The sequence below is a fragment of the Oncorhynchus kisutch genome, linkage group LG2, assembly GCF_002021735.2.
Source record: "Oncorhynchus kisutch isolate 150728-3 linkage group LG2, Okis_V2, whole genome shotgun sequence".
Taxonomy (NCBI): Eukaryota; Metazoa; Chordata; class Actinopteri; order Salmoniformes; family Salmonidae; genus Oncorhynchus; species Oncorhynchus kisutch.
This window is the reverse complement of record NC_034175.2, coordinates 14,382,136-14,408,880: the sequence shown is the minus strand read 5'-3', so window position 1 is coordinate 14,408,880 and position 26,745 is coordinate 14,382,136. Positions and strand designations below refer to the sequence as shown.

The 26,745-nt window shown below is 45.0% G+C and overlaps 2 protein-coding genes and 1 non-coding gene across 4 annotated transcripts in view; 1 reads left to right on the top strand and 2 right to left on the bottom strand.

Annotated features, from left to right (window-relative positions):
* The window catches only part of LOC109903468 (poliovirus receptor-like), a 121,258-nt gene extending 112,385 nt beyond the window's left edge, over positions 1-8,873 (bottom strand). For both annotated transcript variants that reach the window (XR_004202770.1, XM_031788284.1), the window contains exon 1: positions 8,484-8,873. Coding sequence is in view for 1 of the 2 variants with exons in the window: in XM_031788284.1 (XP_031644144.1) it covers positions 8,484-8,568 (85 nt within the window). In the remaining variant the exon portion in view is untranslated. The remainder of the gene's footprint in view (positions 1-8,483) is intronic.
* Positions 8,874-11,748: 2,875 nt separating this feature from the next.
* Positions 11,749-26,407, top strand: LOC109907805 (uncharacterized). The gene is made up of 13 exons (XM_031788281.1): positions 11,749-11,938; positions 12,752-13,090; positions 13,260-13,523; positions 13,823-13,858; positions 14,242-14,414; positions 14,642-14,804; positions 15,640-15,701; positions 15,951-16,143; positions 24,335-24,493; positions 24,819-24,892; positions 25,300-25,326; positions 25,822-25,868; positions 26,158-26,407. The coding sequence occupies exons 1-13, from the start codon at positions 11,860-11,862 to the stop codon at positions 26,216-26,218; spliced, it is 1,677 nt and encodes a 558-aa protein (XP_031644141.1). The 5' UTR covers positions 11,749-11,859; the 3' UTR covers positions 26,219-26,407.
* On the bottom strand, positions 20,862-20,918 carry LOC116356884 (U7 small nuclear RNA). The gene has a single exon (XR_004205184.1). It is a non-coding gene; the product is annotated as a U7 small nuclear RNA (small nuclear RNA).
* Positions 26,408-26,745: the final 338 nt, after the last annotated feature.

Sequence of the window (26,745 nt, the reverse complement as noted above, 5' to 3'; positions counted from 1 at the left end):
TTCATGGGGTAGTCCCTTTTTCAACAGGACAATGACCCAACACACCTGTGTTTAGGTCCAGGCTGTGTAAGGGCTATTTTACCAAGAAGGAGAGTTGCATGAGATGACCTGGCCTCCACAATCACCAGACCTCAACCAAATTGAGATGGTTTGGGATGAGTCGGACCGCAGAGTGAAGGAAAAGCAGCCAACAAGTGCTCAGCATATGTAGGAACTCCTTCAAGACTGTTGGTGAAGCATTCCAGATTAAGCTAGTTGAGAGAATGCCAAGAGTGTGCAAAGCTGTCATCTAAGAAAAGGGAGGCTATTTAAAGAATCTCAAATATAAAATACATTATGATTCGTTTAACACTTCATTGGTTACTACATGATTCCATGGGTTATTTCATAGTGTTGATGTCTTCACTATTATTCTACAAGGTAGAAAACAGTCAAAATAAATAAAAACTTGAATGAGTAGGTGTTCTAAAACTGTTGACCGAAGAGAGACACACACCCTATCATTCTATAATGGTTGAAATACATTATCAATATACACACAATACCCCATAATGACAAAGAGAAAACAGGTTTAGAAATGTTTGCAAATCTATTAAAAATAAAACAGAAATAATTTATTTATATAAGTATTCAGACCATTTGCTATGAGACATTTTTATGGAACAGTTTCATTTAACTTATAGTCTTCATATCGCAAAATCAACATCATGTGGTTAATCAAAATTATATTTAAATGAAAATGATACAAATCTAAAAGTAACTATTACCAAGATGTAAAAATTGCCAAAATAAAACAAATTAAAACATTGCAGCAAAAATATATATCCTAAAAATAACAGGCTACTTATGGCCTGTCTGCAAGGAACTAGAAACATTGCATCAACTAATAACTTGGTCCAGCCCTCACTCTGGACAGACACAGCTGTAGACTATTTTCCCAAGGGGTAAGAAGTAATCAGGTAGGCCTACGTTTCCACCAGAGCAGAGCATGACATTGTTTCCTCCTTTCATGCTGAGTGGTTAACAAAAGGGAGAGAGTTGGAAAGATTTTTCAAATAGGCTACATTGAGAAACCATTGTCATTCTAAAATGGATGTAAAAAACAGACTTTGTTTACTTGCTGTTTGAGGCGAAGAAAATATTCCTTTGAGAAGTTACACAGTGATGGTGAGTTAAGACAGGCTACTAATTCTATCAGATCCTCGAATGGGCACATTTATAGGCCTACATCTGCATGCAGGCCAGGTAGCCTATAGGCCTACATCTGCATGCAGGCCAGGTAGCCTATAGGCCTACTTCTGCATGCAGGCCAGGTAGCCTATAGGCCTACTTCTGCATGCAGGCCAGGTAGCCTATAGGCCTACTTCTGCATGCAGGCCAGGTAGCCTATAGGCCTACTTCTGCATGCAGGCCAGGTAGCCTATAGGCCTACTTCTGCATGCAGGCCAGGTAGCCTATAGGCCTACTTCTATGCACAATCAGGTGCGTGTCCTTACTCAACATTGACAGAAGAGCTCCAAACAAAAGACAACAAATACATTGACAACTCATAAATGGAATGCAATAAACAAAAACTCTCTCACAAGTGTAGCCTAGGTTGTACACTCTACAATGTGTCCACTCTGACAGTGACAAGACTGTAGTAATAATATATATTGAATGCATTAACAGAAATTACCATAACCAAACAAACATTGTAGATTAGAAATGATGGGAATTAACAGTAAATGTACTACTGGTGACACTAGTGTGCCATCCCTGCGGCCACCACAATGGACTAGTCCCCTGAGACGGGCGTGAATCAGACAGCGGTCTCGTGTGCCATCCCTGCGGCCACCACAATGGACTAGTCCCCTGAGACGGGCGTGAATCAGACAGCTGTCTCGTGTGCCATCCCTGCGGCCACCACAATGGACTGGTCCCCTGAGACGGGCGTGAATCAGACAGCTGTCTCGTGTGCCATCCCTGCGGCCACCACAATGGACTAGTCCCATGAGACGGGCGTGAATCAGACAGCTGTCTCGTGTGCCATCCCTGCGGCCACCACAATGGACTAGTCCCCTGAGACGGGCGTGAATCAGTCAGCGGTCTCGTGTGCCATCCCTGCGGCCACCACTATGGACTAGTCCCGAGACGGGCGTGAATCAGACAGCGGTCTCGTGTGCCATCCCTGCGGCCACCACAATGGACTAGTCCCCTGAGACGGGCGTGAATCAGTCAGCGGTCTCGTGTGCCATCCCTGCGGCCACCACAATGGACTAGTCCCCTGAGACGGGCGTGAATCAGACAGCGGTCTCGTGTGCCATCCCTGCGGCCACCACAATGGACTAGTCCCCTGAGACGGGCGTGAATCAGACAGCTGTCTCGTGTGCCATCCCTGCGGCCACCACAATGGACTAGTCCCCTGAGACGGGCGTGAATCAGACAGCGGTCTCGTGTGCCATCCCTGCGGCCACCACAATGGACTAGTCCCCTGAGATGGGCGTGAATCAGACAGCTGTCGTGTGCCATCCCTGCGGCCACCACAATGGACTAGTCCCCTGAGACGGGCGTGAATCAGTCAGCTGTCTCGTGTGCCATCCCTGCGGCCACCACAATGGACTAGTCCCCTGAGACGGGCGTGAATCAGTCAGCGGTCTCGTGTGCCATCCCTGCGGCCACCACAATGGACTAGTCCCCAGAGACGGGCGTGAATCAGACAGCTGTCTCGTGTGCCATCCCTGCGGCCACCACAATGGACTAGTCCCCTGAGACGGGCGTGAATCAGACAGCTGTCTCGTGTGCCATCCCTGCGGCCACCACAATGGACTAGTCCCCTGAGACGGGCGTGAATCAGTCAGCTGTCTCGTGTGCCATCCCTGCGGCCACCACAATGGACTAGTCCCCTGAGACGGGCGTGAATCAGTCAGCGGTCTCGTGTGCAATCCCTGCTGCCACCACAATGGACTAGTCCCCAGAGACGGGCGTGAATCAGACAGCTGTCTCGTGTGCCATCCCTGCGGCCACCACAATGGACTAGTCCCCTGAGACGGGCGTGAATCAGACAGCGGTCTCGTGTGCCATCCCTGCGGCCACCACAATGGACTAGTCCCCTGAGACGGGCGTGAATCAGACAGCTGTCTCGTGTGCCATCCCTGCGGCCACCACAATGGACTAGTCCCCTGAGACGGGCGTGAATCAGACAGCGGTCTCGTGTGCCATCCCTGCGGCCACCACAATGGACTAGTCCCCTGAGACGGGCGTGAATCAGACAGCGGTCTCGTGTGCCATCCCTGCGGCCACCACAATGGACTAGTCCCCTGAGACGGGCGTGAATCAGACAGCGGTCTCGTGTGCCATCCCTGCGGCCACCACAATGGACTAGTCCCCTGAGACGGGCGTGAATCAGACAGCTGTCTCGTGTGCCATCCCTGCGGCCACCACAATGGACTAGTCCCCTGAGACGGGCGTGAATCAGACAGCGGTCTCGTGTGCCATCCCTGCGGCCACCACAATGGACTAGTCCCCTGAGACGGGCGTGAATCAGACAGCTGTCTCGTGTGCCATAATTATTATTTTTGTTTTACATATGCTTGTCGAAAAAAAAAATATATTGGTTGACCAACAGCCTATTTACCAAACAATCGACTAAATGGGGTCAGCTCTACACAGCATAGCCTCAGGTTACACACCCTCATTTATCACTAGCTAGCGGTGTGTCAACTACTATTGCTCCTGCCTCCCAGTCCAAAAGCAAAACTTACAATTCAGCGACAAGAACTGCTGCTGATCGACCAAACTCTCCCTCGCTCTCTATACATTTCTCTCCCTCTCTCCCTAGAACTATCCATCCTGTCTAATGATGTTTGTTAAATCAACAACAACCTAGTCTGGCATTTTATTTAAAGTAAATATGAATACAGAGAAAATAACCATTGTCTCTCCACATACATTGATTATAGACACATGCATCAATAAGCTCTATGGCTTGACTTACTGTAGTAGGTCTTTTCATTCTATGTGGAATGTAGTTCATTGATGAACTGTTATAAACTGCCATAAAATGAGGATTGAATTAGAATTCCATGGAGGCAGCAGAGTCAGGGCCACAGGTGTTGGGCACCGTCCACGCACACACACTTAGCATTACTTTCACGACTCCATTGGGCTGTAAACTAAAAACACACATTTATGTCTGAATCAACTGAGGTTTACTGGTGATGAGGGCAACTATTGCTCTACGCTCTAAACAGGCCCTGCAGTGTGTGTGTGTGTGTGTGTGTGTGTGTGTGTGTGTGAGAGAGAGAGAGAGACAGGGCCAGTGATGAAGCCATACTAAAAGCAGCCAAAGCAAGGCTAACGGACACACACACACCTGACCTTTTCCCAATCCCCATGGCATTTGCAGCTCTAGAACAGAGGGGCAAGTACACCTCATTAACATAACACCTCGAGCATACAGACATTCATTGAAAAGTTCACACATTCAAAAAAGGTTGCTTTTCCAATTTGAAATAAGACTAGTCTATTTCTCCAGCGTTGTTTTTGCTGCATCGATTTAGATAAGAATGTTTCAATTATAGTCTCCCATCCCCTCAAAACACACATTCCACATTCTTTTATCCGTGGAATTACACAGCTTTCTCTCTCACCCCCCTTCTCCCTCCCCCTCTCAGACACCCATAAACAGCGTGGCCTTGAGGACAGAGGGAGAGGAGGGAGTGCGTTTGAATAAACCAATAACTAACGTCGCTCAAACAAAAGCGCTGGACAGGAACATGAAAGATGGTCGAAAATAAAAGACAAGAGAACAAGGCCCCCTGTATGTACTGGGTCTGGCAGGCGGGGGAGGGCGCTCAAGAGGTGGTGGCAGGGAGGACGGGGGGTCTGAATCAGTTGTTCATTCAGTCCTATAAACCAACTGACCTACCAACCATCAACAGACTGACTCCGAACACAATCCTCAGCCTGAACTGTCTCTGCATCATTCTAAAGAAGCCACATGTTCCCAAATGGCTTAAGAGACCCATCAGGAGGATCTCAAGTGTCTTCACTGCACAAAGTCAATTTGGCCTAATGTCACATTTCTCTCTTCTTCCAACAGCGTGCGACTGTAGCCTGCTCTCTCCCCTGACCCTGCCAGCCCACCAGTCGCTCTCACACACACACCAACGCCGTTTACTCAGCCGTAAAGATGACGTAACCAGTCACAGCTGACCCCATAGCCCTATTTCAATATAAAACATCACCATGGTAACAGGGTTCAAGCCCTCCTGACCCACATAGGACCTGCAACTCGTTAGGGGGTATTACAGTGTCGTTTTAGGGCTCAAAGTCCATCCATTCCAGTCCATTCCAGTCCATCCATTCTCTCAAGATAACTTAATTTTCTACGACATGTCTTTTATTGATTTTCATACTATAGAAGCCTACCTTAATTCAAAACAAATTAAACTCAATGTTATTACATTGTAAGCTGTGTTATGAGACTATATTAAATTGAAATTTATGAGAACTGAACTAAGCCTACCTTCCTCTACTAAGCTATTGAAACTCTTTTTGGTCATTTCCTTATAAACAAGATTTTCTTGGCTTAGCAAAGAACAAAAAAAAACACACAAACAAGGCCTGAACATTGGCGTGTAAGAGGCTCTTTCTGTAAAATCAGTAAAGTGAAGAGGGAGATTTTTACACTTGAACTGGTTAAACCAACATTTTCCCTGATAAAAATGCAGAAACCTTTTTGTTTGCCACCGTTTTCCTTCCCCCTAAGTGCACTAGATGTTCTGTAAAATGGATTTGGGCTGAAAAGGTCCACGCCATAAATAAATCAGAAAAGAAAATACATTTCTGGGCCGGATGATGATATTATTATTTTTGTGTTATGTACAATGCTCCCAAGTGACAACGCAGTCTATGGCACTGCATCTCAGTGCTAGAGGCGTCACTACAGACCCTGGTTCGATCCCAGGCTGTATCACAACCGGCCGTGATTGGGAGTCCAATAGCGCGGCACACAAATGGACCAGCGTTGTACAGGTTAGGGTTTGGCCGGGTTAGGCCGTCACTGTAAAATAACAATTTGTTCTTAACTGATTTGCCTAGTTAAATAAATAAAATTTAAATTTAAATCAACTACATCAGGCAGTACAGTAGGACTCGGCTAGGCCACTACCCTCTCTTTCTGTGGCACTAAGGGCCAACTTGCCTGATCACTCTGCAAGTGTAAGGAGAGAATCTGCACACCTGAGCACGAAGCCTACCACACCTGAATAAATTAACCTTCTGAATACAGCAAATACATTGGCAACTAGAACTAGTTGGGGACAGTAGCCTGATTTTTCAGTGGGTGCTGTCCTACTATGCATCCAGGTACTTATTTGCAGGTGCTGGAGTTCTAGGTGAAATCATAACAAATAAAAAATAAAAACACAGGAGCCTCCTGGGTGGCGCAGTGGTTAAAAGGGCTGTACTGCAGCGCCAGCTGTGCCACCAGAGACTCTGGGTTCGTGCCCAGGCTCTGTCGTAACTGGCCGCGACCGGGAGGTCCGTGGGGCGACACACAATTGGCCTAGCGTCGTCCGGGTTAGGGAGGGTTTGGCCGGTAGGGATATCCTTGTCTCATCGCACACCAGCGACTCCTGTGGCGGGCCGGGCGCAGTGCGCGCTAACCAAGGTTGCCAGGTGCACGGTGTTTCCTCCGACACATTGGTGTGGCTGGCTTCCGGCTTGGATGCGCACTGTGTTAAGAAGCAGTGCGGCTTGGTTGGGTTGTGTATCGGAGGACGCATGACTTTCAACCTTCGTCTCTCCCGAGCCCATACGGGAGTTGTAGCAATGAGACAAGATAGTAGCTACTAACAATTGGATACCACGAAATTAGGGAGAAAAAAGGGTAAAATGCACACACAATAAAAATTTAATGAATTAATTCAATAAAAACACCGCGCACACTACTGTTCAGGTGATTGAGTTTTATTTGAACAGCAGTGGTTTCCTGTTTATTAGCCATGTTAGCTCCCCATTCACATTACATGAGGAATATTGTTTTTAAAGACTACAAAACAGAATGTCTAGAATGAGCATTATGATGCATTTACATGACAACATTCGATGGCAGCCAGGTTAAAATCCACAAAAAAATAAAAATGCTAGATTTGAGTTATTAGTCCACTGTTGATGCAGTCCCAAAGTGTTTTGCATTTCAGAAGTAAAGTATTCAAGATATTGGACTTTCAAGATGCAGTGTCACCAGCCACATCATCATGCAGAGCAAAATACATCATATGATGCGAAACGTGACACTTTGCTTTTTGAAAGTCCAATATCTTAAACTTGACTGCTGACATGCAAAACATTTAGAAAAATACCTAAATATAGTTTGAGTTGATTTTTACTTTAACATTATATGGTGAATATTTAAACAATACTATGCAACTGTATGTCTAGAATTAGAAAAATATTCAATATTCTCAGTTGGTCTAACTAATTATAAACTGGGTGGTTCGAGCCCTGAATGCTGATTGGCTGAAGCCCGTGGTATATCAGGCTGTATACCACGGGTATGACATGTATTTTTACTGCTCTAATTACGTTGGTAACCAGTTTATAATAGCAATAAAGCACCTCCGGGGGTTTGTGGTGTATGGCCAATATACCACGACTGCCTGCTATGGCGGACGCACGGTCTAATCAGCATGTAAGGGTATGTAAGGGCTGTATCCAGGCACTCCGCGTTGCGTCGCGAGAAATAAAAACAGCCCTTAGCAGTGGTATATTGGACCTCTCAGGCCTTATTTCTTAAATATATGGCTATGGGCACAGGTGTTTATTAAAAATGCACAGGCCACAGGGACGCGATCAAGTGTGATTACTGCAGCCTCAAACACTTTTTGTTGTTGGTGGCAACTAGGCTACATCCTGTTGCTGCACTGTTTACATTAAAAGCTATTTCTAACCCAATGTATGTGTTGTGAACTGCCACTAATCGAGGATGACGATAGAGGAAATAAAAGGCACAGGGGGACGTAAGGAATTGAAGGAGACGCGTGGTCTTGGGGAAAGAGGATCAAGGACACGCAACAGCGCTAGGGTTGTATTTGGAACAGAACAAGTGACAATGCACCTGCTGGCACCAGAGAGAAACATATACTTCGATTGCCAACTGAGCCACACCTTAAGAGCAAAAACACCGCGTAGCCTACTTTACGCCGAAACTCTGGTTACCGAGTGAGATAGTGTCACGGTCAGAAAATAGTATAGTCAAATTAGTTGAGGGACACAAGTAGACTTTGTTTATTCATAATTTATTTCACGACCGTAAGAAGGAAAATGTTAGCCTGAAAAAAACGTTAAGACCTAGTGTACACCTGCACGTTGATTGGATCGTAACTGAAACCTCCCCAGCAGGTGACACAACCAACCGATCCGTGGTTAGAGTATAAGATAACAACGTAGGCTGCTGGTGAATTTCTATGGTTGTTTTTGAAATATGTTTGTCTTACCTTGAAAAGTCAGCAACGTGACCACGCTGAACAGTCCGATCATTTTTGTGAAGTCATGCCAATTTCGAGCGTCTTCTCTCGCCATGCTGCCTGTGCTCTGATTTAAATGAATCTTATGTCGTTGATTTAAAAAAAAAACTCTATCCGTGTCTTTTCCCGGTTTGAACTTAATCGTGAACTAATCAGAAGTCCGTTTTCAAACGTCCTTCACTGACTGCGCGTCTTTCAGAGCCTGTTAAAAATAACACAAATCATGTCCAAGCGATGTTGACAACAAACTCACAAATGTATATTTCTCGCTTAGCTAAAAATGTGTTTTGTGGATTGGACTGCGTGCGCTCTTCAACTATTTCCACACTGCGGAGAGATCGCTACTGGGTGTGACGTCATGGACTATCCCTAGGCAACGTCACAGTTCCTTGAAATCAAACGATATGTGACTGGAGTTTAGAAACTCCCAAAAGGATGAGAATATTGAGGAATTATACTTTTTTAAAGATTGTGTTATCCAAAACGGAAACCTTGTTGATTTCCAGCAGACTGGACAACATAGTTAATAGGGCGCACACTTACGTTTGTTTAGCCTCAAGGCGAGCTGTCTTGCCTGTATTTTACAAAAATAATCTAGGCATATTCGTCAATGTACCCTCTTCAGTTTTCTACTGTCTTTTTATTTGAAATCAAAACATTTTGATGGAGGATGCTACAAACTTTACGTTTTGATTTAGAAAAAAGAAATCTGCCCGTAATGTGTAGGCTAATTTATGGGAAAGTACACCCTCTCCAATATTTTACACTGATTAGGTAAATTGTAATACATGTACCATTCAATTATCGAATTCTAGGCACAACAGCACAGGAGTGGTGGAATGAGGCAAATGGATGATTATTGCGCCCTCTGCTGTTTGGCTCTAACGTCCCACAATCATGACACTACTCAAGTGTCGCAATACAATTCACACTGGAACAAACGTTACAATCCAATAACCACTAACATTGATTTCACAATCAAAATCTTTGACGCAGATGTCACAATCAAATGATGACACTCAGGTGTGATTCTAAATATCTTGATTAGCTGTATTAAAACAGGGCTGGAACTGAAGCTTGCAGACCCAGATCAGATCTCTAGGTCGGGGTTAGTCACCCCTGCACCCACTAATCAAAAAACAGCATTTTCTTATTGTCCACCAAAGCAACATTGCAAAGCCATATTATCATCCAGCTTTAAGGCTAATCTGTAAACCCATGTGTTTTACAGACGTGCAGAGAACATTGATTCATTGTAATTCCCTCCTTCTCATCGCATATTTCACTCTTTTCCCCTAACCTCTCATTTTCTCTCCTCTGCTCTCCCCTCTCCTTTTCTCCTCTCCTCTGTCAGTCCACAATGTTCACCTCTGAATTCTCCCAATCTATTTTCACTTTCAATACTCTGAGCCCTTCCCCTATATAGGGGCCTAACTCGTTTTTCCCCTCTCCCCTCATCCCTCACTCATCTGGCCAATGTTATGTCTGGATTTGGTCACTCTTCCCTCTCCTCGTATTGTCCCTCACTTTCTTTATCCCGGCCTTGTCTTTCACTCCTCTCTCTTCGTTTTCCTCTCCACTCCTGTCACCCTGTCCTGGGGTTGCCTGTGGGTCTGTGACTAGGATAGTGGAGTTCATAGTTGTCTGGTATTAGCTCCTTGGCAGCACTCATTAAACTGAGCCAGAGCTTAGAGTGATTATTTATCCATGAGGGAGGAGATCAGTACACTCATGCTCTCTCTCTTGTCTCTCTCTCAATTCATTTCAAAGAGACTTATTGGCATGGGAAACATATGTTTATATTGCCAAAGCAAGTGAAATAGATGAAAACAAAAGGGAAATAAACAATGAAAAATGAACAGTAAACATAACACTCACAAAAGTTTTAAAATAATTTAGACATTTCAAATGTTATATTATTGGCTATGTACAGTATTGTAACAATGTACAGATAGTTGAAGTCTCTCTCTCTCTCTGTCTCTCTCTCTGTCTCTCTCTCTGTCTCTCTCTCTCTCTCTCTCTCTCTCTCTCTCTCTCTCTCTCAGTATCTCTGGTTTCTATCACTCACCCTGTCACTACTTCTCTTTCTGTTGCTACGTTTTCTCTTTTACTGTATTTTCCAATTTCTCACATTGTCATACATCATTCTCTCTTCCTCATTTATCTCCCCCTCTCTCTCCATTGTCCCATCTTTCTCTTTCTCCCACACCCTTCCCCTCTTCTCTCTCTCCCATGTCTCTCTCTCGCTCTCTCTCTCTCTCTCGCTCTCGCTCTCTCTCTCTCTCTCTCTCTCTCTCGCTCTCGCTCTCTCTCTCTCTCTCTCTCTCTCTCTCTCTCTCTCTCTCGCTCTCTCTCTCTCCTTCTCTCTCTCTCTCTTTCCCCCCTCTTTTTCTCTCTCTCTCCCCCCTCTTTTTCTCTCTCTCTCCCCTCTCTCCCTGTCAGCTCAGTGGTAATTAAGAGTGTATCTGGTAATGGAGTAATGGAGCTCAGAGGAGCTGATAGCACCGTTAGCTTAATTAAACACATTTATGGGATGTAAAGACATTTAGCCCAGGGGTTCCACTGCTCCCACTATAACCCAAACTCTTTATTGTTCTCTCTTTATCTCTCTAACTTCCTCGTTACCTCTCTCTGTCTTTCTCCCTCACTTTCACTCTGTTCATCTCTTCATCTCTCTCTCTCCACTTTATTGGTCTTTTTCCCTTTCTCCCTGTCATATATACTGTACGTGCTTGTTCCTTTTGTCATTCATCAACCCCAGTATTGAGGTCATCGTATGGATTTTATCCCAAGTGAAGTTCTTCCCTCTCTGTTCAAGAACATACACAGTACAGTGCCTGAGCATGAGTTTACATCATCATGTAGCCTGGTGTGTTATACTGTATGTGTGTGTGTGTGTGTGAGTGTGTTGTCTGTGTGTGTGTTTGTGTTTCTGTGCTAGCCTTTTCCCCCTGTGCCAGTCCTATAAGTGTTTATCAGTCACCAACAGTGGACACAGTGACACTCTCTTCCTGAACACTATCAAGGTTTTGGACAGGTCGTATCCTGTTCAAAGTAAAGACACAAGTTCGGCCCCAAATTACACCATATCCCCTATATATTGCACTACTTTTGACCGGTACTATTTGCCCCGGTCAAAAGTAGTGCACTAAATAGGGTATAGAATGCCATTTGAAACGCAACCACATTCCCTGTTAATGACAGTTATAGAATACAGAAATGTTGCTAGTAAACTGGAGATGAGAAGGGTGTTGTTGTTTGTGGTGGTGGTGGGTGCTAGTGGAGAGTGTGTGTTGGTCTGTGTGTCAGTTGACTTAATACCTGCTCAGCTGCCTCCGCTTGGACCATGGAGTTTAGATGGCTCCTCTTTGTTCTTATTTCTTCTTCAGCGATGCTCATCACTCAATCTGACACGACCACTAAAGGTATGGCGAAATTTTAACCATTGATAGCTGACATCGCACAAATAACCTTCACTTGCAATTATTCTCCCATACAACTGTTGTGACTGGGTTACCCACTTGTTTTGAAGCTGAAAACGAATGTGGGATTCTTCAGTCGGGGATCAGTGGATCTTTTATCAGAAAGCATATGGAAGACATAACATAGAAAATAATCAAGGTAGTATTTTATAAACAAGGTAGTATTTTATAAATAAGGTAGTATTTCAGTAGAGGTTTAGAAATATTCCTGTCATTTGGAGGTCAAAGCAGGGATACACATCTCTAATCCGTCCAGTCTGGCTGGCTCTCAACTCTCCTTTGCGTTTAATTGGTCCATTAATGCCATTGATTAGGCTTAAAGAGTCCACAACACACTGGCTCTTCCTGATCTAAATCAGTTACTGATTATAAAGGAAGGATAAAAACCTGGGTTGCGTTCGAACTGGCACTCTATTACCTATATAGTGCACTACTTTGGACCAGGGCTCTAAGAAGTAGGGTGCCATTTGAGAGTCCCCTGGAAGCAGAGATGAGCGTCTCTGGGTTAAGTCTGAGTGTTGATTGTGGCTCCAGAACTAGTCACCTCTTATCTCCTCAGGTCTCATCTATCAGTAGTGAGGCCAGAGCCTGATCCAACTGCAACCCCTTCTACTAGCACCTTACGTTTTTACAGAGCACATAGAGCCGGATAGGTGTGAGCAGCCATGGCAGGAGTTCCCCTGTAAGCCCATTGGAAGGTTAGACCTATCACTATTTCACTCACTTGTTTTTGTGTGTGTTTTTTGTTGTCATCAGACCCTGACTGGAGTGATGTCGTCGTGACAATGGTTGGCAGGGAAGTCACCTTACCCTGTGTTGATTGGCCTCTCACGGGCTCTGTGAGCATTAATTGGAAGATGAAGTCTCCCGGGGTGGACCACTGGAAACTGGTCCTCTCAGCCAATAAGAGGCAGCAGTTCTCGGGCGCAGCCTCAAAGGCTTCCATGCGATTGGTTGACTCAAACTTTCAGGAAACTGCGGACTTCTCTCTACTGTTTGTCCCCAAAATGGAGGACAAGGGTCGCTACTCCTGTCTGATTAAACAGCAAGAGAAGAAACTGAGAGAGAAGATCATACTATTAGCCATCCTCACAGGTATAGAACTCATGTAATATACAGTTGTGATGGTATTGATACAAATATTTTGTGTAAATCATTTCCCTTGCACACTTTATTTGACACAATCAGGTCAGACTGTAGTATCAATATCAATATTATCTCTTCTTTCGTTCCTCCTATTTCCTACCTCCTACATCGGTCCCAGTCTCTATCTTTCCTTCAGCCACTCTCCCTCAGCACAGCACACTGCGTCTGATGGCAGAAGTGTCCCCCGCCTCCGCCGTTTCCGAGGTAACCTGGCTGTCCCCTGGCGGGACGCCGCTACGATTGGCAAGGAGGTCAGGGGGGGCTGTTGCCAAGCTGCCCCAGATACGCCTCACTGACCAGGGGGTATACATCTGCCAGGTGTACCCAAGGGGTAACAGCAGCTCCCCTATGTTCCCCTTCACTGTGGACCTCCGCGTGGATGGTGAGATATGACGGGGGGTGGAGAGAGGCAGGAAAGGGTGTAGTGACATAATTGGAATCTGGGATGAATCTCAATACTCCAAGTAAAGCATTGTATTTAGATCGGCATTGTATTGGCATTGTTATGTAATTGACTAGTATTTATATGTGCTCCCACTATAACAACTGCTCCCACACTAACCCAAATGCTTTATTTCTGTCCCTTTATCTCTCTCACTCCCTTGTTCCCTCTCTGTCGTTCTTCCTCCCTCTCTCCCTGTCTCGCTACCTCCCACCCGCTCACCCTCTCTCTCTTTCTAGGTATGAATGTGGCCTCGTTCACCAATATAAGCCATAGTGAGTGACGTCACAGTGTACAGTAGACTCTAGTCTAGCTAAAACACAGAGTCAGCAGCCTCTGGATCAAGCAGCACAATACAAATTGACCTTACTGAGGGACCAGCTCTCTCTCAGAAACATAACGACATAATCCCTGTTGCTGCTGTGCACCTCTCTCTCTATCTCTTTTTCTTTTCCTCTGTCTGTTCTGTTCCTCTGCAAACTGCCATCTCTGTCACTCATCCTCCTCTCTAATACTCTCAACCCCACAATCTTCCCCACATATTTCTCTCACCGTCCCCCCACCACTCTCTCTTCTTATCTCTCACTTTCTCTCTCAATTCCCCCCGTTCTCTCTTTCTCTCTCTCCCTCCCCCTCCCTCTCCTCTCCCCCTCCCTAGGTGCTCAGATCTCTATGGCCAGTCTCACCCAGACCCCTCTCACCCTCGCCTGCCCTCCGATGCGGGGCGACTATGTCCTGCTCTATTGGAAGCCCCCAGACAGCAGAAACATCAACACCACAACCCTGGTCTACGGGTACGACCGCTGGAGGGACCGCACAGAGCAGAGCAAGGTACACTCAGAAGAGGATGTGTGTGTATATGTTTATGCTTACGTGCGTTTCAACTGAGTTCCTCTACAGGTTTCTTCCTTCAAGGGGGTTTTCCTAGCTACAGTGCTTCTGTTTCTGCCTGCTCCACAGGGTCCAGGCCGGGTTACTGTAAAAGCACTTTATGACAACTGCTGATGTAAAAAGAGCCTTTATAAATGAATGTGATTGAATGAATTTGATTGTTCTAGACTCATGCCCAGCTGAGCCTGGACGGGCCATTGTCTACCCCAAAAGAGGGTTTCTTCTCCTTCCTGCTGAGCCCGGGGCTGAATGACGGAGGCCTCTACATGTGTGAGGTCTTCTTCAATGACAACGCGTTCAGCCAGAGGACCCTCCTTAGCATCCTCCAAGGTACAGAGGGGAAGAGGGAGGAGTGAAGAGAGAAGTGTGATTAATTTATGTCTGAAATAGAGATATCGGTATGAATAAAAACAAAGACTAAAAATACTGTCCAACTCCCACACACGCAGAAACACACACACATACTCACACACCTGTCTGTCCATTTTTGTAGTCTCGGAAGTCTTTAATAATCACTGTCCCTCTGGCAGCCATCACAGCTGCCCAGACATGACCAAGCGATCTGTCACTGTCAACCTGCTCCACACGTCTGTCACACACACACACACACACACACACACACACACACACACACACACACACACACACACACACACACACACACACACACACACACACACACACACACAAAGCCCCGCGGACCCATATATTTTTTATCTTGCCTCATTATGGGTGTAATTATGTACGATTATACCTGCCGCACTCCCACCAGGGCTGTGGGAGGCACACATTAAACACTGTAATCACTGACAGAGACGTGTGTGTCTGTAGGGCTTGATTACACCCAGATTGATCCTCATTGGGGTTTGATGAGACATGGGGCATCAGTCACCATCAGGCGACACATTAGAAGCAATTCTGTGTAATGAATATATATTATTTTGACCAATATCTGATTCTCTCATTGTTTTCTTTTCATCCACCCCACCCCCCTAACTCACCTTCCACCTCTCCTTGCCCCCTTCTCTTTTTGTCCCCTGACTACCACTTATTGGTACTTCCTTCACTCTCTCCTTATCCCTACCTCACATTATATTTTTCTTTCCTACTCCCTTGCCTTCCACTCTCCTCTCCTTCCCCCTTTCTCACTATCCCTCCATCCCAGTGAAAGCCAGACATTCTCCATCAGCCCTGGTCCTGACGTGTCATTATACAGAGCGCTCCCAGGTAGGTAACCATCCCCTGACTGGCAACATTCATGCCTCATCTCTTCACTTTGATAGTTAGCTGATGTGTGGTGAGCTTTCAGGCACAAAATGGCTCCTTGAGCACCTGGGCTGAGTTCATTAGGCACAAAACGGAAAACTGACTGAAACAGGGAAGGACAACCTGGACTATTGCATAGTCCCCTGAACACGGCCCTGGTGTATGAAGAACACACTGTATAAACCCAATCCATCATCCTCCATCCACCAGGTGAAGCGGGTGGTGTGGAGCCACCAGAACCAGAGTCGCACGCTGAAGTGGAGCTCCTCTGGCCCGGGTCGCCTCAGCACCGAGGTCCCCCTGTCCCCCACCCAGGACACGGCTGGGAACTACACCTGCACCATGCAGCTGCAGAACGGACAGGCGGTCAAGGCTGTTTACACCGTCAAACTGCCCCCGAAAGGTGGAGAGAACCAAACGGTCCAACTTGGGTCTTTAGATATAGATCTAAGATCAGCTTACCCTCTCCTAATGCTAACCATAATCGGTAATGCTAAAAATGCTAAACTTTTCTCAGGTCAGTGTCAACTAACTGTACCTAGCAGGACCAACAATAGGCCTATATGTTTGTCCAAATACAGTGCCTTGCGAAAGTATTCGGCCCCCTTGAACTTTGCAACCTTTTGCCACATTTCAGGCTTCAAACATAAAGATATAAAACTGTATTTTTTTGTGAAGAATCAACAACAAGTGGGACACAATCATGAAGTGGAACGACATTTATTGGATATTTCAAACCTTTTTAACAAATCAAAAACGGAAAAATTGGGCGTGCAAAATTATTCAGCCCCTTTAAGTTAATACTTTGTAGCGCCACCTTTTGCTGCGATTACAGCTGTATGTCGCTTGGGGTATGTCTCTATCAGTTTTGCACATTGAGAGACTGAAATGTTTTCCCATTCCTCCTTGCAAAACAGCTCGAGCTCAGTGAGGTTGGATGGAGAGCATTTGTGAACAGCAGTTTTCAGTTCTTTCCACAGATTCTCGATTGGATTCAGGTCTAGACTTTGACTTGGCCATTCTAACACCTGGATATGTTTATTTTTGAACCATTCCATTGTAGATTTTGCTTTATGTTTTGGATCATTGTCTTGTTGGAAGACAAATCTCCGTCCCAGTCTCAGGTCTTTTGCAGACTCCATCAGGTTTTCTTCCAGAATGGTCCTGTATTTGGCTCCATCCATCTTCCCATCCATTTTAACCATCTTCCCTGTCCCTGCTGAAGAAAAGCAGGCCCAAACCATGATGCTGCCACCACCATGTTTGACAGTCGGGATGTTGTGTTCAGGGTGATGAACTGTGTTGCTTTTAAGCCAAACATAACATTTTGCATTGTTGCCAAAAAGTTCAATTTTGGTTTCATCTGACCAGAGCACCTTCTTCCACATGTTTGGTGTGTCTCCCAGGTGGCTTGTGGCAAACTTTAAACGACACTTTTTATGGATATCTTTAAGAAATGGCTTTCTTCTTGCCACTCTTCCATAAAGGCCAGATTTGTGCAATATACGACTGATTGTTGTCCTATGGACAGAGTCTCCCACCTCAGCTGTAGATCTCTGCAGTTCATCCAGAGTGATCATGGGCCTCTTGGCTGCATCTCTGATCAGTCTTCTCCTTGTATGAGCTGAAAGTTTAGAGGGACGGCCAGGTCTTGGTAGATTTGCAGTGGGCTGATACTCCTTCCATTTCAATATTATCGCTTGCACAGTGCTCCTTGGGATGTTTAAAACTTGGGAAATCTTTTTGTATCCAAATCCGGCTTTAAACTTCTTCACAACAGTATCTCGGACCTGCCTGGTGTGTTCCTTGTTCTTCATGATGCTCTCTGCGCTTTTAACGGACCTCTGAGACTATCACAGTGCAGGTGCATTTATACGGAGACTTGATTACACACAGGTGGATTGTATTTATCATCATTAGTCATTTAGGTCAACATTGGATCATTCAGAGATCCTCACTGAACTTCTGGAGAGAGTTTGCTGCACTGAAAGTAAAGGGGCTGAATAATTTTGCACGCCCAATTTTTCAGTTTTTGATTTGTTAAAAAAGTTTGAAATATCCAATAAATGTCGTTCCACTTCATGATTGTGTCCCACTTGTTGTTGATTCTTCACAAAAAAATACAGTTTTATATCTTTATGTTTGAAGCCTGAAATGTGGCAAAAGGTCGCAAAGTTCAAGGGGGCCGAATACTTTCGCAAGGCACTGTAGGTTCCTTTACAATGCTTCCTTTCCTTCTTGCTATCATCTTATCCTTTCTCCCTCGCACCTACACAGTCAGTTCCAGGGGCGGTCTGGGCCGATGTGTTAGAAATGTCAGGGCCGATTTCTGGTCCCAGTCCGCCCCTGGTCAGTTCCCATCAGTGATTCTCATCAGTGATTAACAGAAGGGGAAAGTATATTTAAACCACTCAGATGGAATCATACAAACAGAGAAGTTGTAAAACCAGGAAGTTATGTAACTCATCTGTTTGCATGTTTCCATTTGAGAGCTTCAAATATACTTTGCTCTTTAACACCATTATAGCCAATACCACTATAATCATTATGACCAAACAGGCACTCATCCAAGTCCATGTTTACTGAACATGAACCTCCTCTATCAGTGGTCCCCAACAGCACATGCGGACAAACACACCTGATTCAACTCTTTGAGGGCCTTCTGATTAGTTGCCAGGTTGAATCAGGTGTGCTTGTCTGGGGCTACAATAGAAATGTGTACTGTTGGGCGTACTAGAGGACCGGAGGTGGGAAACACTGCTCTAGATCAGTGGTTCCCAACCTTCTTGGGTTACTGTTTCACCAACAGAATTTTGCTCTGCCCAGAGTAGCCCTGAAGTTCCCCCTCATGTGTAATTTACCAGTCAGCCTATGGTCTCATGAGTCTTCTCAAGTACCCTCTGTGGATAGGCCGAGTACCTCCAGGGGTCCTAGAACCCCTGGTTGGGAATCACAGCTCTAAATCCTAAGCACACCAGACATCCCTTCCCAACAGAGAGAAGTGAACAGCAGGCTAGCTCAGCTGCTAATCCGTTAGCTATGTAAACACACCTGCCTGTGTTTATCCCTCTCTCCCGTCGCTCCAGTCCTTCAGTGCTGGATGTGTGCCCACTCCATTCTCATCTCGTTATCTCCAGGGCCCTGTTGTGAGCTAACCAATCAGCCCAGAAATGGAATAGGCAGGATGAACTCTAAATTCCAATTCTAAACTCCACCTAAACTTTAAATGTGAGAATAACAAGAATTGTACATATATAGAAGACAGAGAAAGGCACTGAATTCTGCGTGAGGATTTGCCAAGTATTGACTGAAGAAAACGTCCACATGACACCCAATATGGTCCCATGTCTGATCCAGCAACACACCACAGAGCATTGCTTTGAATGGGAGTCTAATTGTGTGTTTCACCTATTCTATTCTATTGCATTCTATCCTATTCTACATCCTTAACCCATTGTTCTGTTGCTTATCACAGCCAGACAAGTTGACCTGAAGTTGCTCTACAACCACTATAAAACGCTTCACAGAGCACTGACCTTGTAGCCCCGCCTGCCTGCCTGCCTGCTCGCCTGCCTGCCCGTGTGCCTCCCTGGCTGAGTGACAGACTGTTTATGGCTTCTGTCCCAACAGAGGTAATGGGTTGTCACTGTCATCACCACCAGACCTGCATGGGTTCAAATAGTATTGGTTTCCCTGTCTCTCTGTGTCTGTCTGTGTCACTCTCTCTCTCTCTCTCTCTCTTTCTCTCTCTCCCTCTCTTCACACCCCCACACTTCTTCAGTTGATACGTGTAAATGGTGAGGGAAGACACCAGGACAGCTTTCTGGAATGTATTCACATTCATTGTATCTGAGGAAGCACACACAGCCACAGAAGGATCTGACAGTTGAATGAATCTCCTAATGGGGATGAGCTCACTACCAATACCCCCATACATCACTGATACCGAGGAGCCATGATGATGACACACAACAAAGCAATGTTTTAACAAGAGTAATGGATATGCAAAGGGAAGTGTTGCATTTAGAATGAGCTGTTTGTGAGGGCTGATTGAATGTTGTATTGTGGTCTTGTTGTCCCATTTACTCTCTTATTGTGATGTGGGAGAGAAGAGAGGAGATGGGAGGCAGGGAAAGAGAGAGAGCGAGATGGGAGGCAGGGAAAGAGAGAGAGCGAGATGGGAGGCAGGGAAAGAGAGAGAGCGAGATGGGAGGCAGGGAAAGAGAGAGCGAGATGGGAGGCAGGGAAAGAGAGAGCGAGATGTGAGGCAGGGAAAGAGAGAGAGCGAGATGGGAGGCAGGGAAAGAGAGAGAGCGAGATGGGAGGCAGGGAAAGAGAGAGAGCGAGATGGGAGGCAGGGAAAGAGAGAGAGCGAGATGGGAGGCAGGGAAAGAGAGAGAGCGAGATGGGAGGCAGGGAAAGAGAGAGAGCGAAATGGGAGGCAGGGAAAGAGAGAGAGCGAGATGGGAGGCAGGGAAAGAGAGAGCGAGATGTGAGGCAGGGAAAGAGAGAGCGAGATGTGAGGCAGGGAAAGAGAGAGAGCGAGATGGGAGGCAGGGAAAGAGAGAGAGCGAGATGGGAGGCAGGGAAAGAGAGAGAGCGAGATGGGAGGCAGGGAAAGAGAGAGAGCGAGATGGGAGGCAGGGAAAGAGAGAGAGCGAGATGGGAGGCAGGGAAAGAGAGAGAGCGAGATGGGAGGCAGGGAAAGAGAGAGCGAGATGGGAGGCAGGGAAAGAGAGAGCGAGATGTGAGGCAGGGAAAGAGAGAGAGCGAGATGTGAGGCAGGGAAAGAGAGAGAGCGAGATGTGAGGCAGGGAAAGAGAGAGCGAGATGGGAGGCAGGGAAAGAGAGAGCGAGATGTGAGGCAGGGAAAGAGAGCGAGGTGTGAGGCAGGGAAAGAGAGAGAGCGAGATGGGAGGAAATAATAGAGGAACAGAGGGGAGCAAATAGGGAAAGAGGGAGGGATGGGATGATAGACCCACATAAGAAAATAATATAGTATACTATGGAATAAATACTGTACTATTACTATATTTATATACTATAATATTCACTGTAGTGTTTTTGCAGACATTACCATAGTATTTACTAAGTTTTTTAATTTTTATCTTTGATGTAGAAGTGGGTGCTTTCCCCTTGAGGAAACCTACTAGACAAATACTATAAGAGGAAATGTTCCATAACCTGTAGGACTGTAATATGAATGGATTGTTCAATGCTTCTGCTCTTTTCTATAACCTGTAGGGAACACAACATATAGTCTATATTTGGCATGTAGGTTTCTCACTCATGGGTGGCACAATTTTAATTTTAATTTATCCTTTATTTAACTAGGCAAGCCAGTTAAGAACAAATTCTTATTTACAATGATGGCCTAGGAACAGTGGGTTAACTGCCTTGTTCAGGGGGCAAAACGACAGATTTTTACCCTGTCAGCTCAGGGATTCGATCTAGCAACCTTTCAGTTACTAGTCCAACGCTCTAACCACTAGGCTACCTGCCGCCACAAATTGGGATATGGGGGATGGGAATGGGTGGGGTATATGCAAATTGAATACTGTAGTATTACTATAGTAAAAAAAACAATAGTGTTTATGTGGATAAAACTGTAGTGCCGTGTCTCTGGCTTGTCATTAAATGTGAAGACCGTTATTTTATCAAATCAATTCTCTGTAATTATTATTATTATCATCAGTTCTCATTCCAAACGTCCTAAAATTCTTGGCTATCTGCACGAACCCAGCCTTTACTATGAATCATCCATACACCTATTGGCTCAATTATTTATTTACTAAATAATTAAACAATTACAGAATATACAATACATAATAACATTATACAGTGAATATCGTCCCAAGTGGACTTAACAAAAAGCTGTTTGGTTATAACATGATAGATTCAGAGACAAGAGAAGGGGGTTTTGGAAGGAAGACTAAGGAACATGGGTCTCTATCGGACCTGGGAAGCTATTCTCACATAAATACATATGCCACTAACGATCGCTCATTCGGAAAAGTAATGCATTGTATTTACGTGAAGCTGGCTTCGATAGTTGAGCTGGTGATGTGAGGCTCTGGTTTGCCCAGTCGATGTTGCCATTGTCCTTTGTAGATTATTCCGGGATGTTGTGTGAGAGGTTCACATGGTCTGAGAGGTTCATCTCACTCTGGAGATTTGTCCTCGTCAGTCAGTGTTCTCGTACTAGATTTGCGCATATGTTCAGCTGCAATCTGATATATGCTAGTTTAGTATGCACTTCTTCTTTAGGTGATCAATAGTTCAGAGTTCATACCATTTCACGTGTGGAGCAAGCTCTCACGTTTCCTGGTCTGTAGAGTTGAAATTAGAATTAGTACATTTCAACGTGGGGGACAAGTCCTGCCGTTATTTGGAATTGAGTTCCACCGAGGCTTTTATTCAAGAGTGGAAAAGGGTTGGTTCATCATTTCCAACCAATCTTTATTAATTTGGGTGTCGCTACTGACTTAGTTAAACTTTACATGGGTGGCCAATTCTCTCATTTTAAAGGTTAACATCACATTACATCATTTCGCAAATAGTTGAATCTTTTCCTCATTCATTTTATACAAGAATTAGATGCAATCCTCGTAACTGAGGAACCTGTATAAACAGAGTTAGGGTAATGTGGCTGTATTGTCTTTCATGAGGTCACAAACATGAAACGAAATGGACCGGGTCGTAGCTGGCTTCTCCACCGACCGTTTCACATTCTCCAAAATAGGAATATTATTCAATTCTCAAATTCTGGGATGTAGTAGAATTTGGCGGGAGAGTTCCTTTGTTTTACTGTGACCCTCTCTCTCCCATACTGCATGGTCAGGGAGACAATAGTTTCTGCAAGGAATTTACGACATAGTTGTAAAGTCATAAAAACTGCCCCTCCCCTCCTAACAGGAGAGTGGGGGTTGTTCACATCTCTGCTTGCCAATTCACTGAAAGGGCTAGCGTCTTGACAGTAGTATTCTACAAAGTATTTTATAGTAAGTACTACACAGGATCGAGTGATACTACAGTGTGTAGTATATTATTTGACAGTATACTACAGTTTACTTCCGAATTTTATAGTAAGCACTACATGATTGACTGGATACTACAGTATGTAATATAGTATTCTACAGTATACCACAAAATTATATAGTAAGCACTACAGCGTGTAGTATAGTATTCTACAATATACTACATCATTATAATGTAAGAAATACACGATCGAGGGATACTACTGTGTGTAGTATAGTATGCTATAGTATACTACACATTTCTATAGTAAGTACTACACATGATCAAAGAATACTACAGTGTGGAGTACAGTATACTACAATATTCTATAGTAAGAAGTACATGGTCGAGGGATACTACAGTGTGGAGTATAATATTTTGTCATGTGGGGAAGTGTGTAGGGAAAGGCAATTAGAGGAGAGCAGAGAGGAAGGAAGGAAGGGAAGGTGCACCCAGGCCATTGAGGAGTGATGGTATTTACCCCTCACCTCGCTTCACCAAATTACCATAATTCATGCAGTGTTGAAGAAGCTGGCACTGAGAACAGAGCAGGTCAACCTGGCCCGGGGGTCAACTCCCTGCCACCACACTATTCCAACACACACACACACACACACACACACACACACACACACACACACACACACACACACACACACACACACACACACCACCCCCACCCCCACCAATCAATTACACCTCACACAGCACTTCATGATTGATTCATTTGAAGCACCATGTATAAGTCAAGAAAGGAGGGCAAGGTGAAGGCCTGTAGAGGAAACTTCTACGAAAAACAAACTTCTGGACGTTTTTGGAATTTGTAACTTGATGAGGTAGTACAAATAAAACATGGGTGCCATCAAATTGAATTGTTTTTATCCAGAAAGACTTCAACCTCACAATAGAATCATCATAAATTAGCAATATATAATTAACAGTAGCATGTTAGTAATGGTCACATCGCTGGTATACAAATTAAGAGATATATATATAAATGAAGATATACACTGGTGACATCAAAGTCTCTCTTATATTCTGGATGCTTGTGAGCAGGTAGTTGTCACTGTGGTAACTGACACCTCCCACACAGCTCCCATGTCTCCCTGTGGCTGTGTTTGCATGAATGATGTCACCTCACCTCACCATGCAAACACACCAGATAACTGTATTCATGTCGCCTGTGGCGCTTTGTCAGTCTACAAATGGCTCATTTGAATATCATGAGCTAATCACATGGTTATGTCATGTAATAATTCCGTGTCTCCCCTCCCAACCTTCTCTTTCATCATTCTATTTCCTCCAGAGTACTGTATGGAGTGTGAATAATACTGAGTGTCTTGCCATGATAAGGAGTCAGACATTTCAACATACCCACATTGACTCACCCTCCCATTTTGTCTTTCGCTATTTAGACAGGACCTCTCTGGAGCTAAACCAGGGATCAGGCCTGCCCCCTGCTGGGAATGAGACCATACTGTTTACTAATCATTGATGTACAAGTATTTAATTCATACAACACTCATTAACTTATTATCTTTTTCTCTTTCTCACTTCTTTCTGTCCTCTTCTCTCAGACAACACAGAGAGCACTACTTCTATCTCTCCTCCTCACCCAGAGAGCAACAGTGCCTCGCTCCTTCCCTCCCTCCTCTCTGCTTTATTACTCCTGGTGCCCCTGGTTGCCGCGGTTGCTGGTGTGTTGCTATGGAGACAGAAAGACATTTCTCGCCGTGGTGAGTCTTCCGGCGTTTTTTTTTCTGACATCCCTACCTCCTTCGTGTTCTCTCCATCTCTGGACCTGTCAAGTCCAGTGAGTGATCTGGGGCATGACATATTATGAGGTCGATGCAATGAATCTGGCAGTTTGCCTCTCACTGTGTGTGTGTGTGTGTGTGTGTGTGTGTGTGTGTGTGTGTGTGTGTGTGTGTGTGTGTGTGTGTGTGTGTGTGTGTGTGTGTGTGTGTGTGTGTGTGTGTGTGTGTGTGTGTGTGTGTGTGTGTGTGTGTGTGTGTGTGTGTGTGTGTGTGTGTGTGTGTGTGTGTGTGTGTTTCTCCACAGGTATTGAACAGTCTCTCTCCCACTACTCTGGGGAAGTGGAAAATATCTATGAGAATCCTGAGGATGTCAGACAGGTGATGGATTCATGCCTTCTCTGTATCTCAATACTCTGATGAATCTCTGTTCTCTTCTCCCTCTCTCTCTCTCACTCCTCCTTCTGTCTCCCCACCATTTCATCTCCTGTCTCTGACCCTCTGTTTCTGTCTCTTTCTTCTTCTCTCTTTGTTTTCCTTTGTTTCCCCGCTTCTTCTTCTTTACCCCTCATCTAACTCCCTGTCTCTCTCTCTCTCTCTCACTCTCTCTCTCACTCTCACTCTCTCTCTCTCTCTTTCTCTCTCTCTCTCTCTCTCTCTCTCTCTCTCTCTCTCTCTCTCACTCTGTGTGGTTATTGAACACTGTTTTCTCTCCTCTCTCCCTATAGACTTCTCCCCAGGGTTCAGTGTGGTTATTAAATACTGTTTTCTCTCCTCTCTCCCTATAGACTTCTCCTCAGAGTTCAGTGTACATGGTGAGTTATTGTGTTCTGTTCTCAGCATCACAGACACAGAAGCGTTCCCCTGAGTCTGTGTGCGGAGGTGAGGTTGTAGTGGCCTCCCTTGCTAGTCTGTCCTCAGTGTGTGTGTGTGTGTGTGTGTGCGCATGTGCGTGTATGGGTGTGTGTGTTTCTCCCTCTTCTGTCAGCAGATATGTCTCCACCCATCAGTCCTGTGGTTCAGAAAAACCTGTCGGTTCTTAACTGTCAGCCTTACATTAGTGATATTAACAAATCAATCGCATCCCACCCAGGAGGATGCCTTTAAATGTAATCTCCTCTCCCTCCCCCTTGTCTCTCTCTCCCTTCCTCCTCTTCACCCCCTTCTCCCCCTCTCTCTCCTCTCTCATTCTACAATGCCTCTGTCTTTCTCTTCTTCTCCTCCCCTCCTATCTCTTGCTGTACTATGCCCTTCTCCCTTCTCTTGCCCTCCCTCCCACTACTTCTCTCTCTCTCTCCTCTTCTTCTCAGGACCTGAAGCCCAGAGGGGAGGATGATGTCTATGAGGAATTGGATCGGTAAGAATTAAATAGCCCTGGGTCATGCGTGGTGTGTGTGTGTGCATTTCTGTCACAATTTCCCATCTGCCCTTCACAGGCCCTCTCACCCCCATCAACTCTGAACATCACTATGATACTGTCAACCTGGTGCTGCACGTCAGTAACATAATGTCACATAATGCACTGACAGTGAAGTGTGTGTGTATGGTTTTGGGTGTGACGTGCAGAACGTCATGGATGGGTGCATACGTTTGTGTGTGTGTACCTGTGTGTGTCTGTGTGCTTTAAGAGCGTGTTCTTTTTTCAGATACAAATCATGCAGCCTTCTGGAGACCTCCACATCGCAGGATTTATCAGCAAAAGCTTGAAGCAATATTATCTCTCCTCTGTTCAGTATATGGACATTTACAGTGCATTGACTTTTTCCACATTTTGTTGTGTTACAGCCTGAATTTAAATGGATTACATTGAGATTTTATGTCACTAGCCAACACACAATACCCAATAATGTCAAAATGAAATTAATAAAAATGAAAAGCTGAAATGTCTTGAGTCAATAAGTATTCAACTCCTTTGTTATGACAAGCCTAAATAAGTTCAGGAGTAAAAATGTGCTTAACAAGTCACATAATAAGTTGCATGGACTCAGTCTGTGTGCAATAATAGTGTTTAACATGAGTTTTGAATGACTACATCGTCTTTGTACCCCACATACACAATTATCTGTAAGGTCCCTCAGTCGAGCAGTGAATTTCAAACACAGATTCAACCACAAAGACCATGGATGTTTTCCTATGCCTCGCAAAGAAAGGCACCTATTGGTAGATGGGTAAAAAGACATTGAATATCTGTTTGAGGATGGTGAAATTCTTAGTTACACTTTGGATGCTGTATC

What these genes read in the sequence shown, in the direction of transcription:
- LOC109907805 (XM_031788281.1), top strand. Translation starts at nt 11,860, where the DNA reads ATGGAGTTTAGATGGCTCCTCTTTGTTCTTATTTCTTCTTCAGCGATG. An exon ending in ATCTGACACGACCACTAAAG is followed by an intron (nt 11,939 to 12,751) that starts GTATGGCGAAAT and finishes TGTTGTCATCAG; the next exon opens with ACCCTGACTGGAGTGATGTC. An exon ending in TGTGGACCTCCGCGTGGATG is followed by an intron (nt 13,524 to 13,822) that starts GTGAGATATGAC and finishes CTCTCTTTCTAG; the next exon opens with GTATGAATGTGGCCTCGTTC.